General features: G+C 43.4%; 3 protein-coding genes across 5 annotated transcripts in view; 2 read left to right on the top strand and 1 right to left on the bottom strand.

The window, feature by feature from the left end:
• LOC124313083 (dipeptidase 1-like) overlaps positions 1 to 22,397 on the top strand; it is a 1,013,891-nt gene that overhangs the window by 366,664 nt on the left and 624,830 nt on the right. The window lies entirely within an intron of this gene.
• Positions 106 to 20,572, top strand: LOC124312861 (bone morphogenetic protein 1-like). 3 transcript variants are annotated; one of them, XM_046777379.1, is made up of 17 exons: positions 106 to 301; positions 385 to 1,858; positions 5,650 to 5,847; positions 6,770 to 6,856; positions 10,470 to 10,647; positions 12,256 to 12,282; positions 15,145 to 15,362; positions 15,774 to 15,981; positions 16,049 to 16,257; positions 16,333 to 16,558; positions 16,630 to 16,829; positions 16,904 to 17,259; positions 17,363 to 17,447; positions 17,632 to 17,811; positions 17,880 to 18,009; positions 18,076 to 18,287; positions 19,193 to 20,572. In XM_046777379.1, the coding sequence occupies exons 3-17, from the start codon at positions 5,667 to 5,669 to the stop codon at positions 19,483 to 19,485; spliced, it is 2,790 nt and encodes a 929-aa protein (XP_046633335.1). In that variant the 5' UTR covers positions 106 to 301; positions 385 to 1,858; positions 5,650 to 5,666; the 3' UTR covers positions 19,486 to 20,572. The 3 variants fall into 3 exon arrangements, with proteins under 3 accessions (XP_046633335.1, XP_046633336.1, XP_046633337.1); XM_046777381.1 differs by lacking the exon at positions 19,193 to 20,572 and adding an exon at positions 18,663 to 18,750 and having other exon boundaries at positions 107 to 301; XM_046777380.1 differs by lacking the exon at positions 12,256 to 12,282.
• Positions 20,562 to 21,887, bottom strand: LOC124313360 (charged multivesicular body protein 2b-B-like). Its single transcript, XM_046778255.1, has 5 exons — positions 21,615 to 21,887; positions 21,426 to 21,517; positions 21,254 to 21,370; positions 20,896 to 21,183; positions 20,562 to 20,826 (listed from the first exon to the last, which is right to left on the bottom strand). The coding sequence occupies exons 1-5, from the start codon at positions 21,646 to 21,648 to the stop codon at positions 20,725 to 20,727; spliced, it is 633 nt and encodes a 210-aa protein (XP_046634211.1). The 5' UTR covers positions 21,649 to 21,887; the 3' UTR covers positions 20,562 to 20,724.

Here is a 22,397-nt window from a genome sequence, read left to right as displayed (position 1 = left end):
AATTATGGCCCGGGAGAGACCATCAATTCACGTCCGTTTTCATCGCGGAGATCATCAACTTGAAAAAGAGACAAACGCCAATCCCATCCGTGTAAATGGAGGGAAATTGCGCAAGAGGAATTGACCGGGCATCTCTTTTAAGTCTTTCCCTCCCATATCTTTTGATAACTGGTTACGTAAGAAGCCCCCGAAAATGAAAATCTCCCACAGCTTTCATCAATTTGATACCACGCGCACATCGCCAGGTTGTTGTACTCCGCCCACGGTACCAGCATCCAGCAGTAGCAGCAGCAGGTAGTAAGTAAGTCTTTACTATGGCTTAGATAGATTCCCCAGATGGAACCCCCAAACTAACCCTTGGCTTCTTATTATTGGTTCCAATAGAGAAACGATCAAAGTGGATGGACGCGGACCTCTTCTTTTCTTCCCGTCAAACGATTGGATTTGAGAGAATCTCCGGTCAATGGCAGACGTCCGACCCTTAAAAAAAGCTGCTGGAAAAGAAAAAGGAAAGGAAAGAAAAATAATAATTCAGACCCAAGAGGAAATGAGTGGACGTGTCATATTCGTCTGCCAACCCAAACAGGGACGGTGTTATCTCTAAATATAATATTTACAGCTGACATCAGCTGGATTATATAGTCTATTGCATCTTTTTTTCTCCTCTGCCCAGCAAAAAGAGAAATTTCTCCTTTTTTTTCAATAATAATTTTTCGTATTTTTTCTGTTTCTTTTGCCCAGGGTCCAACGCCGGCGCAGTGTGTTGGTACAAAACGTCAAGTGTGTCTATCCCGCTGGTCTATATCTCTCTCGGATATTTTGGCTCCTCCTCCTTTCTGCGCCGATCCTCTCGGCGCGACTCGCGTTCATTCTTCACAGACTCACACCATCCCTCACTCCATCTCTGCCTCTTTTTTCTCTCCCCTTACCCGGTCTCAAACTTTTGGCTACACCAAGAGGAGAGCAGCCCAGTCAAAGTCCAGCCAGCAACTCCCGCGCTGCTGCCGCCGCTGCTGCTGCTGTCGTCTCGGAAATACTCCGATCAGCATATCTCCCCTCACCCCACCCAACCGCCACTTGCATTTGAAAAGAAATCCTCCCCGACTCCTTCCAAAGTCGGAACCCTCTCACCCACCCACCTTTTTCACCCCCCACTCCCTCTTTCCACCTCTTTTTCTCTAACCACCCGTACCATCTCTTTGCCACCTACTCCCGGCGTCGTCGTCGTTCGTTCCTTGTATAACTGGTGGAGAGTGTGTGCGTGTGCGTGTGTGTGAGTGTGTGCGCGCCAGTGTGTGTGTGTGTGTTTCTTTTTTCCAGCCCCTCAACACCTTCGGCCATCGCTCAGGAGCAACACTCTCGACATTCCCTCAGCCGCCACCGACCAGGAGACAAGTCCTGAGCCGAGTTGTTGTTGTTGTGGTGGTGGTGTCTCTGTGTGTCTGTGCGTGCGTGTGTGTCATGTACCGATCCTTATTCTCTCGTCCGGCAATGTGTCGGCCAGTGTCTCAGTGTCTCAAATGACGGAAACCTTTGCCCAGTGAAACGGTTTTGAATGGGAAATCTGGGATCGAGGAGCCGCCAGGAGCCATTTTCGTCCACCAAGGAAAAGTGCAAATTGCAAAGTTGTTGTTGCTGTTGTTGACTCGGATCGGGAGGAAAACGACGACGACGACGACGGACTCGATCGGCTCCATCGATGCGAGCCATCAGTTTGAGTGGAATCAACAACAACAACAACAACTAGAGGAGCAGCAGGAGCAGGAGCGGCTCGTCGGTTGTTGGGCAGAGGCGGCGGCGACCGCTTTGAACGAGTCGGTCGTCGACGGTGGATCCTACGGTCCAGCATGTTGCCCGGGTAAGTGTCGATTTTTTGGGTTATTCTTTGAGGGGGGGAAGTACAGCAGGTGGATTCCATTCCGGAAATCTTTTGAGACTTTTGCGGAGTTGGAGGAAAAAAAAGAAGAGAGATTCTCTAGCTGCTCGGCTGGATTGTAGTTGGTAGTGTACAGTCTCTCTCTCTCTCTCCCACTGAGCATCCATGCTCCGTCCTATTGATTTTCTCTCTCTCCTCTCCATCCCTTGGGCGCCGTCCTCTCCCTCCTTTCCTCCTCTCGTTTTTTTCTTCTTCTGGTGGGGTGGAACGGGGGGTGGTAACTCTGAGCGACCGGAAGGAAAAGAAGAGATCCAACACAATTTTTTTTTTTTTAATTATTATTTGGCGATCTTTCTATTTCCGGTTAAAGGCGACTTTATTTTTTCAAATTTTTGCGCGCGAAATTCAAAAAAAAAAATCAAATGTTTGGCTATTTTTGGATTTAGTTTATATTTTGACTGGCCAGGAGTTTACATTTAATAGCAAAAGTTGAGAGAGAGATAGGGGGAGGGCATGATTTCCCATGTAGACATTTCATCCCCCCGTGTGTGTCACGCCGAGCGTTTGTTCTTTCATCCGGTATTCCATCCGGACGGAGAGGGGAAACGAAAAAACGAAAAAAAAGAAATGGGTTAGACGTCGGGAGTTGAACGGAGCAGAGAGAGAGTAGTAGTGGGTATGGTCCTTTGGAGATAAAAACAGGGAACAAAAGTCTTGTGTGCTGGGGCCGCCACACACACACACACAACCGCAACGAGGCAGACGAGGCCTGAAAACTTTTCACTCACGCCCCCCCCCCTCCTCGCTACTGGGAGGCGGCTAGGGTAAAAGCAGCTAGAGTTGCGCTGTGTTATTGTGTCGTTGTATCGATCCTTTAATCATCCATCCGGCCACACAGGATCCCCCCCCCCCCCACCACCACCACCCCATACCACGAAAATAACCGCACAACAACAACAACCCAGCCGAGTGATCCTGCCGGTCGACAAATAAATCAAAGACACGGCAGAGTTTTTTTCCAAAAAAACGAATCAATTGGATATGTGTGGCTTTTCTCGATCAGCTACTTTTTGTGTGTGTGTTATATCCTGGCCGTGACAACGGCCTGGTGAAGAGCGGGGTAGGCCGTAACGGGAGAAAGTCGTTTTCTCTCTTGTGTGCCGGGCGGAAGAAACCGACATGTGTGTGTGGATGGGGTAGGAGGTGCTGTCCCTTGGCAACATCCCACCATCCGTTGTGCTTCTGCTCTCTCTGCCTCAAATCCAATTATTGACGACAAAAAGGGAGGGGGAAAGGGAGAGAAAAGGGAGAGAGACTCTGCTCTTGGCTGGCTCATCGTTTGTACAAGTGAAGGTGTATCTCATATCAAAAGAAGAAGAGGAGCCGAGATGTCGTTTTTATTGACTGACGGAGGTTGCCGGGGTGCGGGCGAGGGCCAATGACGTCACATATGCCGAAGAGAAAAAAAAAGATGGAATGACTCTTTTTATTTTGAACGAGTCGACTACTTGGCTCTCTTTATCTTTCCATCTATCAAGATGAGCCACCCTCTCGCGCATAGACATTAATAGTTCAGGCAGTGTCAAGGAGGAATTAAAAAAAAAATACGCATCTTGTTTGAGATGGGCGGGGCTCTTCATTTCTATCCATCAATATAACTTGTGTCTCCCAGACGAGAGATTTACTAATTACATACCAACAATTGTGTGAGCTCTGCTCTCCTGTTGTCTCGATACAAGGCCATTGACAGTCGTGCAGGATCGGAAAATTGCTTTGCTGCCGGATATCTAATCAGAAAGTTGTTGCCAATCAAACTTTGTGTCAACTGGGCTGGGCCGCCGTTTTGATTAAACTTGACATTTTATTTTGAAATTTCGAAAAAATTTTTGGCGCCATTTAAAAAAAAAAAGGAAGGTTAGGATCCGCTGTTGAGATTCACACGGATAATACATCAGGAACTTGGATCTCTCTGTATGTATGTGCGGAACAAGACCAAATAAATGAGCACTCGCCAAACGCATCCAGCTGGTTTTTCTCTCACGACTAGGAACCCGTTTATTTTCTTCTGGGTTTCCTTTGGCTGTGTTGTTGTTGCATAATGCGCATCATTTTCTTGGCGACCCTAAAAATATTTCCCAGGGCCGAGTAAAGATGCGCGCTGGGCGATCGATACATCAAACCAGCAGCAGCAAATAATCCATCCATCCGCCAAGTGTATTTTCTCGTTATTGCAACAAAGATCAAGATCAAGCTAGAGAGAGAGAGAAATTAGAGATCCGCTGAAGCGGAGGACGCTACGCGGATGGATGGTCCTCCTAACAACAACAACAACAACAAAAAATAACCCTGACAGATTCCATTTTTTCCTCTACCCATCTCAATGATGGAAACTGGTAAATCACATTCAATCTAATATCCGGGTTCTGGATTAATAATACTTTCGGTTGTCTTATGACGTGTGTGTGTGTTGGGGGTCGTAGTATAAGATAAGACACACACACACGCAAAAAAACAAGTAGGGCGATGATGATTATTACTAACTAGTATATCAAATCGGTATGGGGTGGAAAAAGAAAGAAAGATGTGCTCTCATCTACTAGCGGAATTCCGGCGTTTATTATTATTACTTTTTTGTTCTTTCGGTGTTGTTGGGGGATGTTGGGGAGTTGATTTGATTTATTGGTAGCCAAAAGGGCGGCAGAGAGGAGGGTTTTCCTGTATATATTAAAAGTGTATAGTCGCTCTTTTTGGCGATAGATGTGTAATATATATTGATACACACAACTACTAGACACACGCGCGCACCCGCCGTCAGATGTATAGCTGGGCGCAGTTGACAGCGCTCCCATATCGATCCGCTCTGCGTATAATAGCCAACGACGGCCCACACACAAAATCTTGCCATATCCTTTTTTTCTCTCCTCTTTGATTTGCAGAGATTCTTTTGATTTATTTATTTATGGGTTGGCCTTTTTTCGTTTTTGATTGGCAGAAAAAGAAAAAAGGAATAAAGAAAAGCAGATCTCTTAGATTGACGAAATGAATCCCGCCAAGAAGAAAACGTACAAGCGTAGTGGCAAATGGAAATGACACACGCACCGGAGCCAGCCGGCCAGCCCAGCCCAGCCCAGCCCAGCCCAAAGGAGCCCGAATAATTCTCTAGGGTTTACGCTCCTATAGTTATACAATGTCAAGTCTCCCCACCGATGTCCAAGGACACGAGAAACTAAAACACACACACAACCAACCAACCAACTAGAACCAACAGAAAAATAAAGAGATTGTGGGGTAGCAGCAGCAGCGGCCAGCAATAGTCCGTATAGAGACTTGCTTGCCCTGCGCTGGGGCCAGCACACACAACATCATTAGCTTTTCTTCCTCCTGCCCACCGAGTTGCTCTTTACTTTTTGGGTTAGAGGTTTTATTTTTCTATTTTATTTATTTATTTTTTACTTGGCTTGGGCTCCTGGCTCCTTGATACTCGGTCCAATTGAAACAAGCCTTGCAGCACGGGGGGGTACCACCCGCCGGCCGTCTGTCCGTCCCTACTCGACTAACAAACTTTGGCAGTCCAGTCAAGTTTTTGACTGGAAACTACGGATCCATCCTTATGTGTGTTATTCCATTTTCTTCTTCCATCCCTCCCACAAATTGTTTCATTTCAAATTGAGCATCAACTTTTGTGTGTGTGTCGAGAGATGATGATGATGACGGGGTGGGTCGAGTTCATTCTGAAATTCTTTTTTTTTTCTTTTTCTTTTCTCGTTTCCCAGGAAGGGCACCGGCCATCATGAAGGTCTCGTCAGAGTACTTGTCGAAAATTCGCGTCCGCTTCAAACCTTGCCGACAACTAATACGGCCGGCTTCACTAACAACGACAACAACAGCAACAGCAACAACAACAACTCGTCTCCGGCTGATGACAGCTCTCTTGCTCATCCTACTCTTGCCTCGCTCCTTGTCAGCTCAAGGTACACACATCAACTCTAAATGGTTTTAAAGGGAAATCTCCATTTTAAATACAGTCGTGGCTGAAAGTTTCTATACCTTGTGCTCAAATATACGCCTTTTTACTCTGTATTGGCGGGTAGTGTCAGCCTATCACAAGAGAAAGGGGTTGTTATTTGTGCGCATTTTTCCTTGTTAACCCAAACCCCTCTACCCCCTCTTTTCTTAACTCTACCTCTCAACATCACTAACTATTTTACCGCGAAACGGGATACGGTTAAGCAACCCTTTTACGGAACGCAAAATGAAATTTACGAACGCTTGATTAACAAGAGTTCTAGAATTAAATGGTGGCGTGACAGAATAGTGGCAATTAATAGAATCTGTCTATCAGCCTTATTTTCTATTCATTTTGCGTTCCGTAAAAGGGTTGCTTAACCGTCTGTCGCATCGCGGTAAAATAGTTAGTGATGTTAAAAGGTAGAGTTAAGAAAAGAGGGGGTAGAGGGGTTTGGGTAATAAAAGAAAAATGCGAACAAATAACAACCCCTTTCTCTTGTGATAGGCTCACACTACCCGCCAATACAGAGTAAAAAGGCGTATATTTGAGCACAAGGTATACAAACTTTCAGCCACGACTGTATATATACAACAACGCTGGTGGATTATTATCCGCATTCCATCCGCCCAGGCGGGGAGAGAGAGGTAGATGGAGAGCGGTGGTGATTGTTTCCAACTTTGTTGTTGTTCTACACGACTGAGTTAGTTTACTTTGAGAGCTCCTGGACTACTTACTTTACGTAGTCTAATACCAAGTTGGGGTCAAAGATTCCGGCTTACATTCTTGATTGATGAATGGCCAGCGGGGGGGATGGTCAGACCCGGTTGGTTGTTCATTTCATTGATTTATTCGATTTTTCTTTTTTTGATCCGATCCTACCACAGGCTACGACGTGTTTATCGACTTGGAAGAGGAAGGTACGTCGCTGGACGACACCAAGATCTCCGTCTCCACCACTAACGACGGACTAAGTAAGACAAATTCCGGCATATTATCTCATTGCGTCTCAGTGTAGTATAGTTTTATGGGCGTCTATCTACAGATAGTCTCTAAGCTGGAAAGGGGAGGATGATCACACACGAGTCGTACGATGATTATTAGTCTTAGTGCCAAAAATCTTTTTTGGCGTCGTCTTTCATTTCCTTCCGGCTCTTTGTAACTATTACACACACAACCCCACCGTCCCAATTCTGTGTCGGGCTCCTTATACAGTTATATCCATTTATCTACGAGCGGCTCTCCTTCTCTCTCTGTGTTGTGTCATTGATCATCGCTGCTGCTGCTGCTGCAGCATCTTCACCGCAGTCAAAGCGAACGGTCATATAATATTACACGCTGGCGAGGAGGATGTTCTTTCTATTGCGCGCGCGGCTCCTTCTTCTTTCTCTCGACGGACGACCTATTTTCGCTTTATAGCGCAGGATTTTTTCTCCTTTTCCTTTTTTTTTCTTGCCATTGCCCCGACGACTGTTGCCAACTGCTGTATCAATCGATTGGCATAGATATCCACTTTTTTCCCTTTCGCGATGTAGACGAGCCCGCAAAAACTGTACCCACGTTTATTAGACGACTTTTAATGTTGATGATTTCCAGGCTCCTTAATCAAAAACAAAAATATTTCATTGTTGTCGAGACTAATGACGCCATTAAGCTCGGCACTAATTGCGCGACACTCTGTTTGAAACAAGGAAAGGTGCTAATAATAATAACAGAACAAAGTCTAACGCTGGGGTTTAATGATCTCGTTAGTATTTTGTACTAGCGCGTGTTAAAAGGATGTTGGCGGCGGGGTTGTTGGGAGATGGCGGATCATCACTTTTTCGAGGGAAGACGTGTAAATATAGATCAAGAATTCGCCGAGTGTTAACATATAGACCTATCCTATACACACGTGCCCTTATTGGGTTTGGCTGTGTAATAGGAGAGTGAAGGAAAGGAGCCCATTGTTGGTAGGGAGGGCCAAAAGAAAGATGAGGACAAAAGGATATATACTGTTATGGGATATCCTTGCGTCTAGCAGGCGAGTGGGGAGGGGTATAGGATTGATTAGATTAAACATATATATATACAATAATAATATCGAGACTAAATGGGATTAGTTGTTGAAGCCCTGGCTCCCAATAGCCCCTTCTCTCTCTCTTTTCTTTCTCTTTTTCTTTCTTTTGAATGATGAATCAAGTCCAAGACTATTTTCTTGCTCCTTAATATCACAAGGCTCCTATTTTTTTCCCCCTCCTTCTTGTTCCTGGCTCCTTTGTCTTTACAAGACCTCGGGGCTCCTGGCTCCGTATTAGTTTTAGCTTAGGTTTTTTTTTTTTTTTGCTAAGGCGGAACACGTTCCAGCCACACACACACATAGCAGAAATAAAAAAAGAATCCTGCGTGGAACGGCAATCGATCAAGAGTTTGAACAGCTGAGGCTCCTTAAATCATATCTAAATTGCCACTGTTTTTTGGGTGGTGGTTTCTCTAGAGAGGGAAACAGAAAGGTATGGTGTCCAGTGGTAGGAGCTCTCTATAGTTGGTAGTTGTGAAACTGGTTGTGTGGTAGTAGTTATTGTTGTAAAGCTTCTTCTTCTTTCTTTTGTGCGGTGGTTGCGCTGCAAGTCCTGCAACATATGTTTCTTTTTTTTTCTTTGGGGGTCTGCCGAAGTGTATTTTTAGATGGGGGAACGCTCCTTGGGCTCCTAGCATCAATAAGAAACGGAGAGCAAGGAGAGAGAGACACACATACTGTGTACTACTAAAGGCGCTGCTGTGAAGCTATTGATTTTAGGTCGTCTAACGTCGCCGTCGTCGTCGTCGTCGAGTGGAGTGGAGCGGAGCGTAGGAAAAAAGATCTAAAGGAGCTGGAGAATTGGACCCAACTGGGAGCTCTTTGCACCAGTACACAACACCAAGGCCAAGGAGTTTGGGGTAGATTGGGTCTGTTGGGAGAGAGAATGTAGACAGAGAGAAACTCAAGAGGCTCCTAGAAAAGAATAAGGAGCCCCCGAAAAGTATAGCAGGGAAAGAAAAGATGGGGTTGGATGGTGGACATTGGAGAAGGAGAAGGAGCTTTTTATTCTTTTAAGGAGCGAAGGACGTTAGATGGACAAAGAAGGAACGAACGGAACAAAAAAACAATTCTTTTTCGGGCCATCCTGCTCCTGTTGTTACAGCCATGAACTATAAAAAAAGAGGGAGAGAGATAGGAGCTCCTCTCTCGGCTGTCCGTCCCCAAGATTGACTATTACATTTTCCAGCGGACTGGTCACTCTCTCGACTACTTTTGTGTGTGTGTGCTGTTTGTTTTGATAGTTTATGTGGACAACGGCCGCTGGGCCTCCACTCTCGTGTCGCCCTGATGGATATGCCCGGCTGCTATAAATAATATCCGGAACCTCCTTTTTTTTGCGTGATATCAATGAAAACGACCCCCAACACTTTTTATGTTGGCCGGGGCGAGAGATGAGCGTCCAGTTGATTAATAGGCCTAATTTATTTCGTTTGGTTGAGTGTATTTTAGATTCTGATTGACTTGGTATACTTCGTTATTTATAACACTTGATTGAATTCCGGAACAGGAGTAGTAGGAGGGAGGGGGGTGACCACCCGGAGTGGCGATACATAATAAGTGGCCAGGAGCACAACTGTGGACTGAGCAATCGTCCAATGATTGGAGAGTTGAGGGTGTTGCTACTGCGCGGCGTTCTATTCCGGCGGCAGCCCTTATCGATTTATTTTCCTACGTCGAATCCACACACACACACACGCTAGCCAGCCAGCCCAGCAAGTTTGAGACTGGGCTGCTGCTGCTGCTGCTGTGTCGGTTGTCCTCGCTCCTATCCGAATGTAAAGAAGAGCAAGACTGATAAAATATAGATATGTGCGTAAAGGAAAGAAGACAGTAGTCTCTCTCTTCTCCAGTGTGTCTCTGTGTGTGTATACAGTCAAGAAATACAAAGAAAAGAAGCTTTGCTATATAGCCGCTGAACTGTTAAACCATGAGAGAGCATTAAGGGCCATAAAAGCGACATGGATTTACAGCTGGAAAAAGAAAAAAATAGTAGTAATAGCAGCGGAGAAGAAGAAGGAAAAAGGAGATGGCGTTTCTTTTTCATTGACATGGTCGTCGTCGTCGTCGGCTGAATTTCTTATTTTTCTTTTTCAAGGAGAACTTTTTTTGGCTTTTTTATTTTCGGATCCGAAATGTTTCAATTGATCTTCTCCTCCCTCGACAACAGATGCGGGTATGGATATCAAATGCGACGACACACACAAACATTTTCTGATTCCGACCAGTCGCATGCATAATTCATGAATTTTTTCTTTTTTTTTTCTTTTATGATTAGGCAATATAAAAGGGAGGGCATGTCACTGCGATTTTCTTTTTTCTGTGTCAGGGTCCTTTGGCTATTACAGTTATTTCCATATCAAGTGGAGAGGCTAGACAAATAACAGCTGGCTTCCTTGGCTGTTCTAGTGTTCTATTCTTGGCCATATTTTACTCAAGGAATTATTAATTGATGAAATATTTTTTCCGGTCGACTAAATTACTTTTTTTTCTTTTTTCTCTTGAAAAATGTTTTTATGTTATTTCAGAATGCGATCGGACGTTTGTGAGCACGAACGAAGGGTCTCGCAACGGGACGTTCGCCTCGCCGCTGTTGGAGAACCAAGAAGGACACGTGCGCCAATGTCTGTTCACGTTCGTGGCCGCCCCGGGAGAGCGCGTTCATCTGACTTTCAACATGTTCAATCTACGCGGCACGCCCCCAGAGTAAGACAATCAACACCAACCAACCAACCACACAAGTCCTATACCCACCACCATCACCACCAAAAAAAACAGATCACACACATACCAAAACCACAAAACCCCATTTTATTTTATTTGATTTTTATTAAATATTTTTTGATCAATTATTTTATTTAATTTTTAAATTTGAGTTTGGCGAAATTTTTTTTATTTTTTGGTTTTTCCCAATTTTTCGGTTGCCTGGCAAAAAAGATGGACAGAATCGATCGAGGTTGTGACTATTGGGAAAAAAGCATTTTCAGGGATTTTCTTTAACAATAAAGAGATTTACTCGACGTCCGCAAATACCCTCGAGGATTTTGTGCCCAAATAAAATTTTGGGGGGAAAAAAGTAAAAAAAAAAAAGAAATTTAAATTGCAAATGTGCTGCAAACTTGCAAACATTTTCAGATGGTGGGCGTGGTGTTGTTGTGTCAGCAACGACAAGTTTTCTTGTTTCGTTTTTTTAAACTTTTTCCGGGAGATAAACGAGAAAAAGTCCAAAAGAGGAAGAAGAAGTCTTGTAATCTTAAACAACTTTGTTTGATTCCCTTTTATTATTATTATTATTATTATTCTTTGAGACCGACGGGGCGAGGGGGGGTGTACATAGTGGAGAGTTTTGCGTCTTATTACTTTTCAAAAGTTTATTTTTTCCCCGCATTGTGTAGGCTACGCGTCAGCTGCTGGTCAGCTGTTATTACATCCGGCTTAGGCTAGAAGCTTTTAACGATGTCTCGATTGATCAGAGTGAAAGAAAGGGTCTCCGATCCAAGTTTTATTTCCTTTTTTGTTTCACTATACAGTACGTCGTCACTATACGAACAGAATAAGAAGAAGAAAAAAGGCTTTAAGCTGTAAATAAACCAAAAAGGCCTGGTGGCTAGTGATCGCCATCCGCTGGATTTATTCCGACTGTCGAGGCAGACACACACACACACACGTTCCTTTTCAATTTGTATTTAGCTCCCCCGACTGCCCCCCAAATCAGATTTTGGAAAATTCTAAATCAATGCGGATTATGACCGATTTCGTTCTTCCACAGCCGGGATTACATACGGTTTGGCAACCTAAAAAAACTCGGTTTTCTTTCTTTCTTTTCCTGGTCCCATTTTTGTTATTTCTTAAATTTTTTTAGATTTGGCGGTATTTTTGAAAAAAATATTATTCTAGTCTAAGCTGTTTTGATAGAATTCACGTCGTAGAAGTTGATGAACATTGAACATTTCGATCATTTTTTACGAGTTATAGTGTATATAGTAGGCCGATGCACAAAACTGCACAAAATCCCCCGAGTCGACAATCGACACTCCAGTTTGAAAATAATTACTTGATGAAAACTGAACAACAAACAACTACTAACTCTCTCCCCCTCCCAGAAAGTTTGATTGATTGATTTTTTTTTCAAACTTAGAATTTCTATCTTTTTCATTTTTTTTGCGCATCATGTCCTCCGCGTTGTTTGTTTGGTTTGGTTTTTTTCCCCTCCCGTTTTTTTTTTGTTCTACTCGGTTTTCCGTTTGATCTTATTCGTTTTTGTTTGTTTTTTTATTTGCGTGCGTGCGTGTGCTGCTTGCTGCCCGATCACAGTGGATCCACCGCCGGACACACAGCCATGTAAGTTTTTGCCAGCCAAAAAAAACAAAAAAACAAAACAAAACAAACAAAACTTTTATGTATTGTTCCCGGGAGAGGGGAATTTGATATTAGAAAAAAAAAAATCTCGTTCAAAATATTTAAAAAATTTTTCGCCATGATTTGATGTCAAAAAAAATTGTCTACCAGGAAATTGAGTCAAAAATTTGCATTATTATTTGACACAGGGATATCAAATGGTGTAAGGGCAGTTATTTTTGTACAATTTTTCTTTTTTTAAGTTTCCATCACTCATTTTTTTGTCCATTCCATCCCTTTTCCTTTTCTATATGTGTGTGTGTGTGTGTGTGTGAGTGTTTTGATTGTGTGATGTTCTCCATTTCGTTGGCTGTCGCCTTCGTCTTGTTACGTCAGAAAAGAAGGGGGCGGCACAAAGTAAAAAAAAAGGAATAATATTTTCCCTCCGATGAAACAAGATCCATAAATCGCAGGGTCCCGACTGAAATTGAACTGTCAAAATCTCTTCTTCTTCTTCTTCTTTTTTTCGGGAGTCTATAACATGTACTATACGTACATTCCCACCAACACACACACACACCCACACACACTCTCTTTTTATGTGCTAGCTGTAATAATATAGAGGAGCGGGCGGTCCCTATACGTGTTAACACTGCTCCTATGCTCGGCCTCACGCTCCACTCGTTTTCCCCTCACCATCTCGTTAAATTTCCCGCCGACGCTGTTCGCAATGATGTTAGGAGGGGCCTCCTCCACTCCGGAAAGATCATCTTTCCTTATTTTTTGGCTATTCGGGAGGCCTGTCGTCTTTTTATTTTCCTTTGTTGACTCGAGTTTTTAACCGTAAATTATTATTCTCTCCTTTTGTTGTTTCATCGGGTTCATCTGATTTAATTCACTTTTTTTTTTCCAATTGAGCGAATTTGGTTTATAGCCGCAGGGTAGATATGCGCAAGTTAGAAAAAAAAAGAAAAGCAAATGGCGGAGATGATGGAGAGCCCGAAGCGGGAGTCGATTTTGATGGGTAAATACTACTCTCCAAGGCATATACACACACACAGAGTGTATAGATTTAAGGAGCATCTTCTTCTTTTCCCCCGGCTCCTAACGGGGAGGAAGTAATTCTTTTTCTTCTTCCTTGTTTGCTCCTATTCTATACCTGCCTGTTATTGTCTGGTTGAGTTTGTTACACTCGAAAGGGAAAATCCTGTTCCACATTAACGTCAGATTGGCTCTCCCCTACTACATCACGTGGTGTTTTCTCTTCTTTTTTCTCTCCTTCTGGTTTTTTTGTTATGTTTTTTTCGTGGTGAGTAAGAGGGTTAGGTTAGTCTGTGCATTTGCCTCCTGCAGCCGCCACCAGCGCCGACGAATGCTGATAGATCACGAGTATTGATTGTTTGTTTGTGCTCCTAGCTCCTGTATGCAGTACATGCCCAGGGATTATATAGACGTCTACCGAACTACCGAGTATAGAAAAAAAAACGAAAATAGGAGCAAGGCCTAGCCCTGTGTTTTTTTTGTTTCTTTTATTTTTTTGTTTACGGGGGGGGGGGGGGGGGGAAGGCTAAAGACTCTGTGTGTGTGTGTGTGTTATGGCTCTGTCGGCTTGAAAACCACCAATCCGGCTTTTCATTTGGGCCGTTTCCCCCTTTTATTCCTCTCTCTCTCCTCTTGTTTGTGACGTCCATCACGGCCAGGGCTTTTTGTCTGAACCAACCAACCAGTAGACAGAAAACTGACTCTAAGGCAATAAAATTCTGCGCTATACATTTTTATACTGTAGGCTCCTTTTTTTATTATTATTTCTTTTCTTCTTCTTCTTCTTCTTTAAATGTCTACTGTTGCTCCTAACTGTGTAGGCCGATTTTCGCTTTAAGGAGGACGACGAACGTCGGCTGGCCACTCGCCCAGTTTCTTTCTCTTTTGTTTCCTCTCCATTTTGTTATTTTATTTTTTCTTTATTGACCATCCACTCAAAACGACCGGCCGATTTTTTGTTTTATTTTTTCTTGTCCATTAGACGTTGAACTCATTTCCAGGATCGTAGATATCCAGTCTACACAGGCCCTGGGAGAGATCTCGAAAAATAGTTAAAAGGAAATCAGCTGCTTGTTCTCTCCTCCTTCTTCTTCTTCTTCTTCTTCTAAATAACATTGAACGAGGGAATTCCAGGAGCTTATATAATAGTAAATATAGAGACATCGGATGTCACTCGCAGCAGTTGGAACTTGTTATGATATCGCGCAGGGGCTGAAAGAAAAAGAAGAAAAAATGGGAGAGAGAGAGAATGTCTAAGGACGTGAGGGCCCTCTGGAGAGAGAAAAGAAGCGCAAGATGGTGACGGGGGATGGAACCTGTCACGCGCCACCAGCCCCGGCGTCTGTCTGTCTGGCCTGTCTTTTATTTCTTTTCTTTTTCTCCTTCCGTTTTTTTGATGTAGTAACAGACGGGTAGGAAATCATCTAAGCGTTTGTCTAACCGCACAAGCGGAACAGGCGTTCACATATTGACGTCGAAAAAATAATGTCTGCCGCTTGTCTCTCTCGTTGTTGAGCGGCCGTTTGACTTTCATGTGGCCATTCAATGGCTGATCGCTGTCTCCTTACTTGTACACATTGTGTCGTCGTATATAGCTATTTGGATAGCCCTCGTCACACATCTGTTATTCTGTTTAGGTTTTAAAACCCCAAAAAAAGGATCAATTTCTTGTTTGTTTTATGTTTTTTGTGTTTTTCTTGGTTTTTCGGTTCCATCCCGATCCTTTTTCCGTGTTTAATAAAGATGAACGGATAGACTGCTGACTTTGATTTGTTGTTGTTGGTTTTATTTTGGAATTAATTTTGGTGTGTGTCTTTCCCGCAGGTGCAGTCACGAGTACATCGACCTCTACACGGAGATTCCCGACTCGGAGCCCGTCGACTTGATCCACTCGCCGTTTGGCGGACGCTACTGCGGTCAGATCCCGCCCCGTCGGCGCGTGTCGCTCTACCGGACGGCCGTTTTGGGATTTTTCACCGACAAGAACTCGACCACCACCGACGACCTTCTCTTCCAGGGCACCTATCTCTTCTTCAAAGACGGTGAGCAGCTTTTTCCTTGTCCAGCATGGATCACTAGACTGCCCGGCAAAGTTGGCGGCGGCGATTTGTCTCCGTTTAGCGGAGCTCCTCCTGCCGCCTCCTAACCCCTTAATGGAAATAGAAAAGTCCAGCAGAGCGCCAATAAAGTGTCTTAAGCCCCTCCGTTTGCCATGGGGGGTCCAGGTCCGGCTGACAAAGTATCGCCTGAGGGTGGGCAGGGGCTCTGCACCCGATGACCTACATCAAGAATAATGGAATCGATACAAACCAAATAGTCGGGCAATCCTTTCAATCAAGAAACGTTTCCCCTTTTTACTTTGATTGAGTTTCAAACGGGCGGAGATGGAAAATCAAAAAGTAATTGGATTTAACAATTTTCTTTCCTTTTATTCGTTTTGGTGGGATGAGCAGATCAATTTCAAGTGGGGACGCCCGTTCCTCGCACGACTTGCAACTTCACCATCGACGGCCTAGTGAAACGCCAGGGCGACATCATGACGCCCACCTATCCGGGCGTCTATCCCAAAGACATGACCTGTGCCTATAAATTCGTCGGGAAGAAAGGCCAGCGCATCCGGCTCGAATTCAGGGACTTTGACACTTTCTACGGAGGCCCTCAGTAAGTCGACAACAACATTGATTTGATTTTTGACACGGTCTGATTGGTGGTGGGTCCCCCCGCGCAGTTGTCCGTTGGATGCCGTCGACGTTTACGACGGGTTGGACGCCAAAGCCCCGCTGATTGGACGCTACTGCGGCCAGCAGCGCAACGTGGTCATCTTCTCGACCGAGCATCACCTCCTTGTCACGTTCACGACGCTCAAACGGACGGCCGACTCGCAGAACCGCGGATTTCTGGCAAAGTTCGAATTCAGCGAGACTTTCGTCAAACTCGGTCAGACAATTTTTGATTCCGCCCGTCTTCCTTTTTTACCACTTTACGGGAATTTTCTTGTTTTCTCATTTTTAGATTTCATTAGCCGCGAGGATAGCAAACACGACAGAGGCTCCGAGTGCGACCAGACGATCCTGAGCCGCAAAGGATCGTCGGCCGTCGTCTACAGTCCCAATTACCCGTTTCCTTACAGTCCAGGCATCGTCTGCAAGTACAACGTCTACGGCCTGCAGGACGAGCAGCACTTTGAGCGCATCCGGCTGGATTTCGAAAAATTCGACATCCCTTCAGCCGATAACACGTCAGTTGAATCATTTCAATTTCGATTTGGCAAGAATGAATGAATGAATTATTTTTTTAAATTTGGCCCAGGTGCGCCGATGGCTTCCTGAGAATCTACCTGAAAGGTCAAGACATTAGCGTGACGTATCTGTACGAGAAACACGATCACGAGCTGTGCAGCAACAATGTCAGCTCGCCGTACTGGTCGGAAGGCCAGCGGCTGTCCATGATCTTCTCCAGCGGACAGAGCCAGGGTTCCGGCTTCAAAGCTCGATTCTTATTCGCTACAGGTATTTACAATTTAAAAATAGACAACAATAAAAATAGAAGATTTGCTGATTTTCCCAATCATTTCGTGAAAAAGAATATTCGATCCCCGGGACTCCGTCGCCGCTGGGCGGATGTAATTTCACTTACATGAGCGCCAGCAAGAAACGCGGTGACTTTAACTCGCCCAGACATCCGGCCCGCTACCCGTCCAACCTGACATGCACCTACAACTTTATTCTGGCCGGATCCAACGAGAATGTCCGGCTCTACTTTGACCAGTTCAAAGTGCGCGCCAACGACACGACCGTCTTTTACGGCTCCTACTGCCAAGAAGATTGGGTCGAGATCTACAATGTCTTTTACGGCGGCAGAGAGGTCCTACTTGGCCGTTATTGTGGCGACTCGTTCCCAGGACCCGTCGAATCCGATCCCGGATCCATCGGACTGAAAGTAAGAAACAAAAGGGAAAGAATCAATTTTTGAATTGACACTGTTTCCCCGCCGAAAGTAACAACAACATTTCACCTCCTTGTGTGTTTCTTTATTTCTAAAGGTGATCCTGCACACGGACGAAGAAGGAGTCTTTAATGGATTCAAGGGCAGGTACACATTCGACGAGAACGACTCGATCAATAGAGGTGAGTCTCTCTCCTGGATTCCCTGGCGGCGGACCCACACACACACACCAAACACTTTTTTTTTCTTTTCTTTCCTTTGGTTCTCGTCCATCAATTTATACGAGGCTCGATTGGCGCTGTTCCTTGCGGTTGCAAGTTTTTTTCTACTTTTTTATTTCTTTTATTTGAAAAAATATACACGCAGACTGCGGCAGTAATCTGAGCGTTCCGGGAGCCGCCAGCGGTGTCTTCACCAGTCCCAAGTACCCGGAGAAGTATGATCGTAGCTCGGGCCTGCTCAGCTGCTCGTGGCAGATCCATTCAGCTCGGGATCACCGCATCCTTCTTCACTTTGAGTCCTTTTCCATCGAGGGCGAGATGGAGAGTAAGTTTCTTTCTCTTTCTTTATCTTTTCTTTCTTTCTTCTTCACCTTTTTTATTGATTTTTCGCAGCTCGTGGATGTGCGGCGGCTGCCGTCCGCGTTTGGAAGAGACTGGACGAACCGCCGGTGGAAATTTGCGGAGAGAATTTGAAGGCCGAGCACGAAACGTTCATGTCCGAAGGCAACGTCATGAAAATCACGTAAAAATGTTGGCGTGTAACGACGACGTGACAATTTATTTGATTTTTGTTATTTGATTGTTTCAGGTTTACAACGGCGGATAAAGTGGCCGGCGGTAGAGGCTTCCGGGCCGTGTGGACGGAAGTGAAAACTCCGGCTCTGGTCGGCGGCTACGACTGCGACGAAGGCGGGCAATACTTTCGCTGCGCCAACAACACCTTTTGCATAGCCAAACAGCTGGAATGCGACGGAAATCCCAATTGCGGACTCAACGACAATTCCGACGAAGGGGAGCACTGTATGTCTCTCCATTTCATTTTTCTTATACAATTTCTTTCATTTCTCTTTTTTGATTTCTCTCTCTCTTTCTTCCTAAGAATAATTATTTGTACAGACAATGTATTTATATATCTTTGTACCTTCATTCCAACATCATTTTTAAAAATCACAAGAAACTATCTCAAAGATTTAAAACAAAGAAAAAAAAAAGGAAAAATAACTCGCATGACAATTGACTTGTTACATATTCAGCACACCAGAGCCTTGTGTAATTTGGATGTCTCTATCTCTCACACACACATTGATTGATCACTTCTTTTTTCTCTTCTTTCTCCCTTCTTTTTATCTTTCTCTCTCTCTCTCTCTCTCTTTCTTTCTGGCGAGGAATTCTCAGGTGGAGGCGTCCGATATCAACCCGCCCTAAACACCCTGGTCTTGATTTCAGTTGTTTTCATTCAGTTGCTTGTCTGAAACGATAACAACAAAAGAAAAAAAAATATTATTTCCCAATTTTATTTTTTCAACTTTAATTTCCGTCATTTTAATTATTACAATCGAATATTTTCCTATAACCCTCTGCTTTTTTTTAATTTTTAAAAAAATTTCAACCTCAAATCTCTTCTCTCGCTCTGACTGTTGCTCGTCTGTATTTTGCTACCGGTCCAGCCAGTGTCCTCCTTCTCCAGAAGCCAATGGTGTCGCCTCCCCAAACCAATTCAAGGAATGAAATCCCAATGTACTATTTTCTTAACTATTGGCTTTCTATCACCTTTTATATTATTATTTTTTAAATAACTGTATTTTAACCTATTTCATTCTCTAATTTTATTTTTTTTTTTAAATCATTACTTAATTCCATTCAAATTCCATCGATGGATCGATCAATAACGCTTTTATTTTAAATTTGTCACACATGGATAAAAGGTGCTGCTATGGTGGGCGGCGAAGAATCTTCTCCGGTGCTCCTGATGTTGACACTGGGCGCATGTGCATTGACTCTGCTCATGACTTTGTGTATCGTCTGCCATCGAAGGCAGCGGCGGAGGCCGCCCAGCATCAACTACGAGCGGCGGCCGTTCGCTCCGCCGCCGCCGTTCGACACCATGTCGTCGCGTCCGTCGATGTCGCTCCCGTCCGACATCCCGTCGCCGCCGCCGCCGGCTCAACTCTACACGAGTCTGCCTCCGCTCTCGATCGACGTCGGCGATAACGTCTGATCACGTCAATCTCCTAATGAAATAAAATGAAAGACACTAAAAAAACACACACACAAATATTCCGACTGGAATACAATTTATATAAATAGACTCAAGAAAATTTTCAAAAATTTGTGGCATGGCCAAAAACCTACTAAAGAAAAAAAAAAAAAAAAAAAATTTGCTCGAGATATTTTGTTTTGTTAATAACAAAAAAAAAAAAAGAAAAATTAAAAAATGTGTCGCTGCCCATGTGTGCCGCTGGTCGATCTATTTGTCAACGCTTCAAGCAAGCCAGTGTGTACCTCGGTTCTGTATCTCTCTCTCTCTCTCTCTTTCATCCGCTTCCCTCTCTGACTTTTCTTTCTCTCTTTCTCTCATCTTGAATTTTTATTTTCGCTCTGTCTCTTTCTTATTTATAATAGTTACTTCAAAAATTCTTACGACAACATTTCACATCTAAATTGGAGAAAACCCGCGCCCAGCATGTATACGTCGGATTTCAGCTCATCTCTAAACAAACGTGACGACTAAAGAAACATCAGTTTGAAAAAGTGGCGTGCAATGAATTATTGGTGTGAGTGAACCCAAGTGCTGCGCGTGAAAAACATTTCAAAAAGGCCGTTTTGTTTTAAAAATAAACTCGTCGACAATCGTGTACTACTACTACTACCCCGTGTGCAATATGTTTTGGGTTTTTGCGATGACCGTGACGACGAGTTCTCTTTTGTACATTCTGCACACAAGTGTGAAAGTGCCAAAAAAATGCCCCGAAAACCTTCCCTCCTCCTGAAAAATAAAAAGCAAACACACACAAAAAAAATTAATAATAATAAATAATTTCCCCCGCTCTCGCGTACGTCACGATTTGATGATATATATGCTCTTATATAATTCAGTTAGGTGAATGTGTATGTGACGGATCGAATAATCGCCCATGATGATGCTATAATTGAAAATTGTTGTCAAAGTTTGCAATTATTTGGAAATGCGCGTGTGCAGCAAGACGTATTTGTTGACAGTCGAAAAAAAAACATTGATGGGTAGTATCAACATTTCTATAGTGACGAAAGTTATGGTACAATCACAAATATAAGTTGAAGTTGAATTGCAAGGCTTTTGCTCATTTATTCTTCGGTATTTCTCAGTGAAGAGAGTTATTAGTAAAGGATATTAATATTAGTAAGAATCGAATTCGAGAAAGAATTTAACACGACAGGTTTTCAAATAGTTATATCGTTCAACCTTGCGAACAAATAACTAACTCTTCAGTTTAGCCAATTGCTTTTCCAAATCTGCGAATTCGCTGTCGGCAGCTGATGAGGCACCCAACTTGGACGGAGCAGACGGGGCTTTGGAAACCTGTGAGATGATACGTTAGTAATCAAGGTAGGAATAATAAACATAATACATAGTCGAATATGACAATACCTTTGAGGAAATGTCGATACCGATTTCGTCTAAAACTTGCTGAACGATTGAGTCTCCTTCTTCTTCGTCCCCACTTTCATTTAAAATATCATCCAAGGCATCACTCATCATCTCTTCACTCATTTCCATGTGGGTGGAAGCCTTTCCAAATTCTTGCATTGTGCGACTCAGCTGTTCAGGCTTCATGGTTTTGTTCATTGCCATCATACTTTGAGTTGCAGTGGTCATGGCCCCAGCCAACTTCACGTTGGCTCCCATTACTTTTGTTTGAGAATTTATTGAAGTAATCTATGAAAGATAAGTTGATAAATTGTTAATAGCAGCAAGGAAAGACATGGTAATAGAGTATTATACACACCTTGCTGTTGGCAGCATATGTCCTTTCTTTCTGTTTACGAATTTGAACCAGTTGTTTGGCAAGAACAGTACAAGCTTGCTTATTGCCAGTCTTTGCTGCGTTTTTGATCTCCATCTCCTGAATAATAAAATGATTGAATTCTGATTCAGGATAATTTTTTAAGCTTTCATACCAGCTTCTTTTCTTCCTTCTCCAATTCTCTTCTGTCTCTGTCGATCTCTCTCCCTGTTTTTCTCAGCTGTCTATCTGTATCCCGCATTTGCTCTACACGAACAAAGAAACAATGTCAGGTTTAGATTTTTTATTTGATCTGAGTACATTTTAGAATTCTGAAAATTAAAAGGCAATGGGCAGTTCTTACCTTTCATGGTTGGCTTTTTGGCGAAAAAATCCATTGTGTAGTAAACAAATAGGTATAGCTCAAGTGCTCAACCAATAAGCGTAACAATATTTTTCTTGACAGAAACACTCGACAATCTTACAATCTTTGATTTATCTGTTCTGACTAATTAATGCTTTTCGCTAGTAAAAGGACTCGACAACTTCTGATTACTGACGAAACTGTTGTTACTTTGCTGCTGCTTTTTCCCAATTGCGAAATAGTAGCACAGACGACTAGTAGCGATTTCAAGTGATTCATAATCATAATATTTCTGGCTTCGTCTGCTTGTTTGGTTGTCAACGATGTCACGTGACCACTCAAATGTTCTGATTGGTTGCCAACTTGACATCAGAACAACTAATGTATATGTGGCTTCATTTGATCCGCTCATTATACCAAATTGACAATCCAATCAATGGAGAAAAAGAAAGGAGAAAAAGCTAAGAATTTTATGTGCGAGCTAATGAAATCCTTAATATCTTGACTAGAGCGCTTTTTCTTTATGCGCGAGATTGGATTTCACAAATAGTACATCATTGAATTAAGAACAGTATGCATTAAGAAGGTATTAAGAAACAGAATGTAGGCATAATGCAGAAGTATCAAGTCATTCTCCCTTGTAGAGATCAAGCTCATAAGTATATGTCTTCAGTCTTCACCATTAATAGATCTAATAGACGCGTAGGTAGCAAGAATATCACTTCGTCGATCCGCCATTCTGCATTGCGCTAAGACGTTTATTCTCCCTCTGATCAAAAGTTT

Source organism: Daphnia pulicaria, chromosome 9 (genome assembly GCF_021234035.1).
Source record: "Daphnia pulicaria isolate SC F1-1A chromosome 9, SC_F0-13Bv2, whole genome shotgun sequence".
NCBI lineage: Eukaryota > Metazoa > Arthropoda > Branchiopoda > Diplostraca > Daphniidae > Daphnia > Daphnia pulicaria.
Note: the sequence above shows the minus strand (reverse complement) of the source record. Positions and strands in the feature narration are given on the sequence as shown.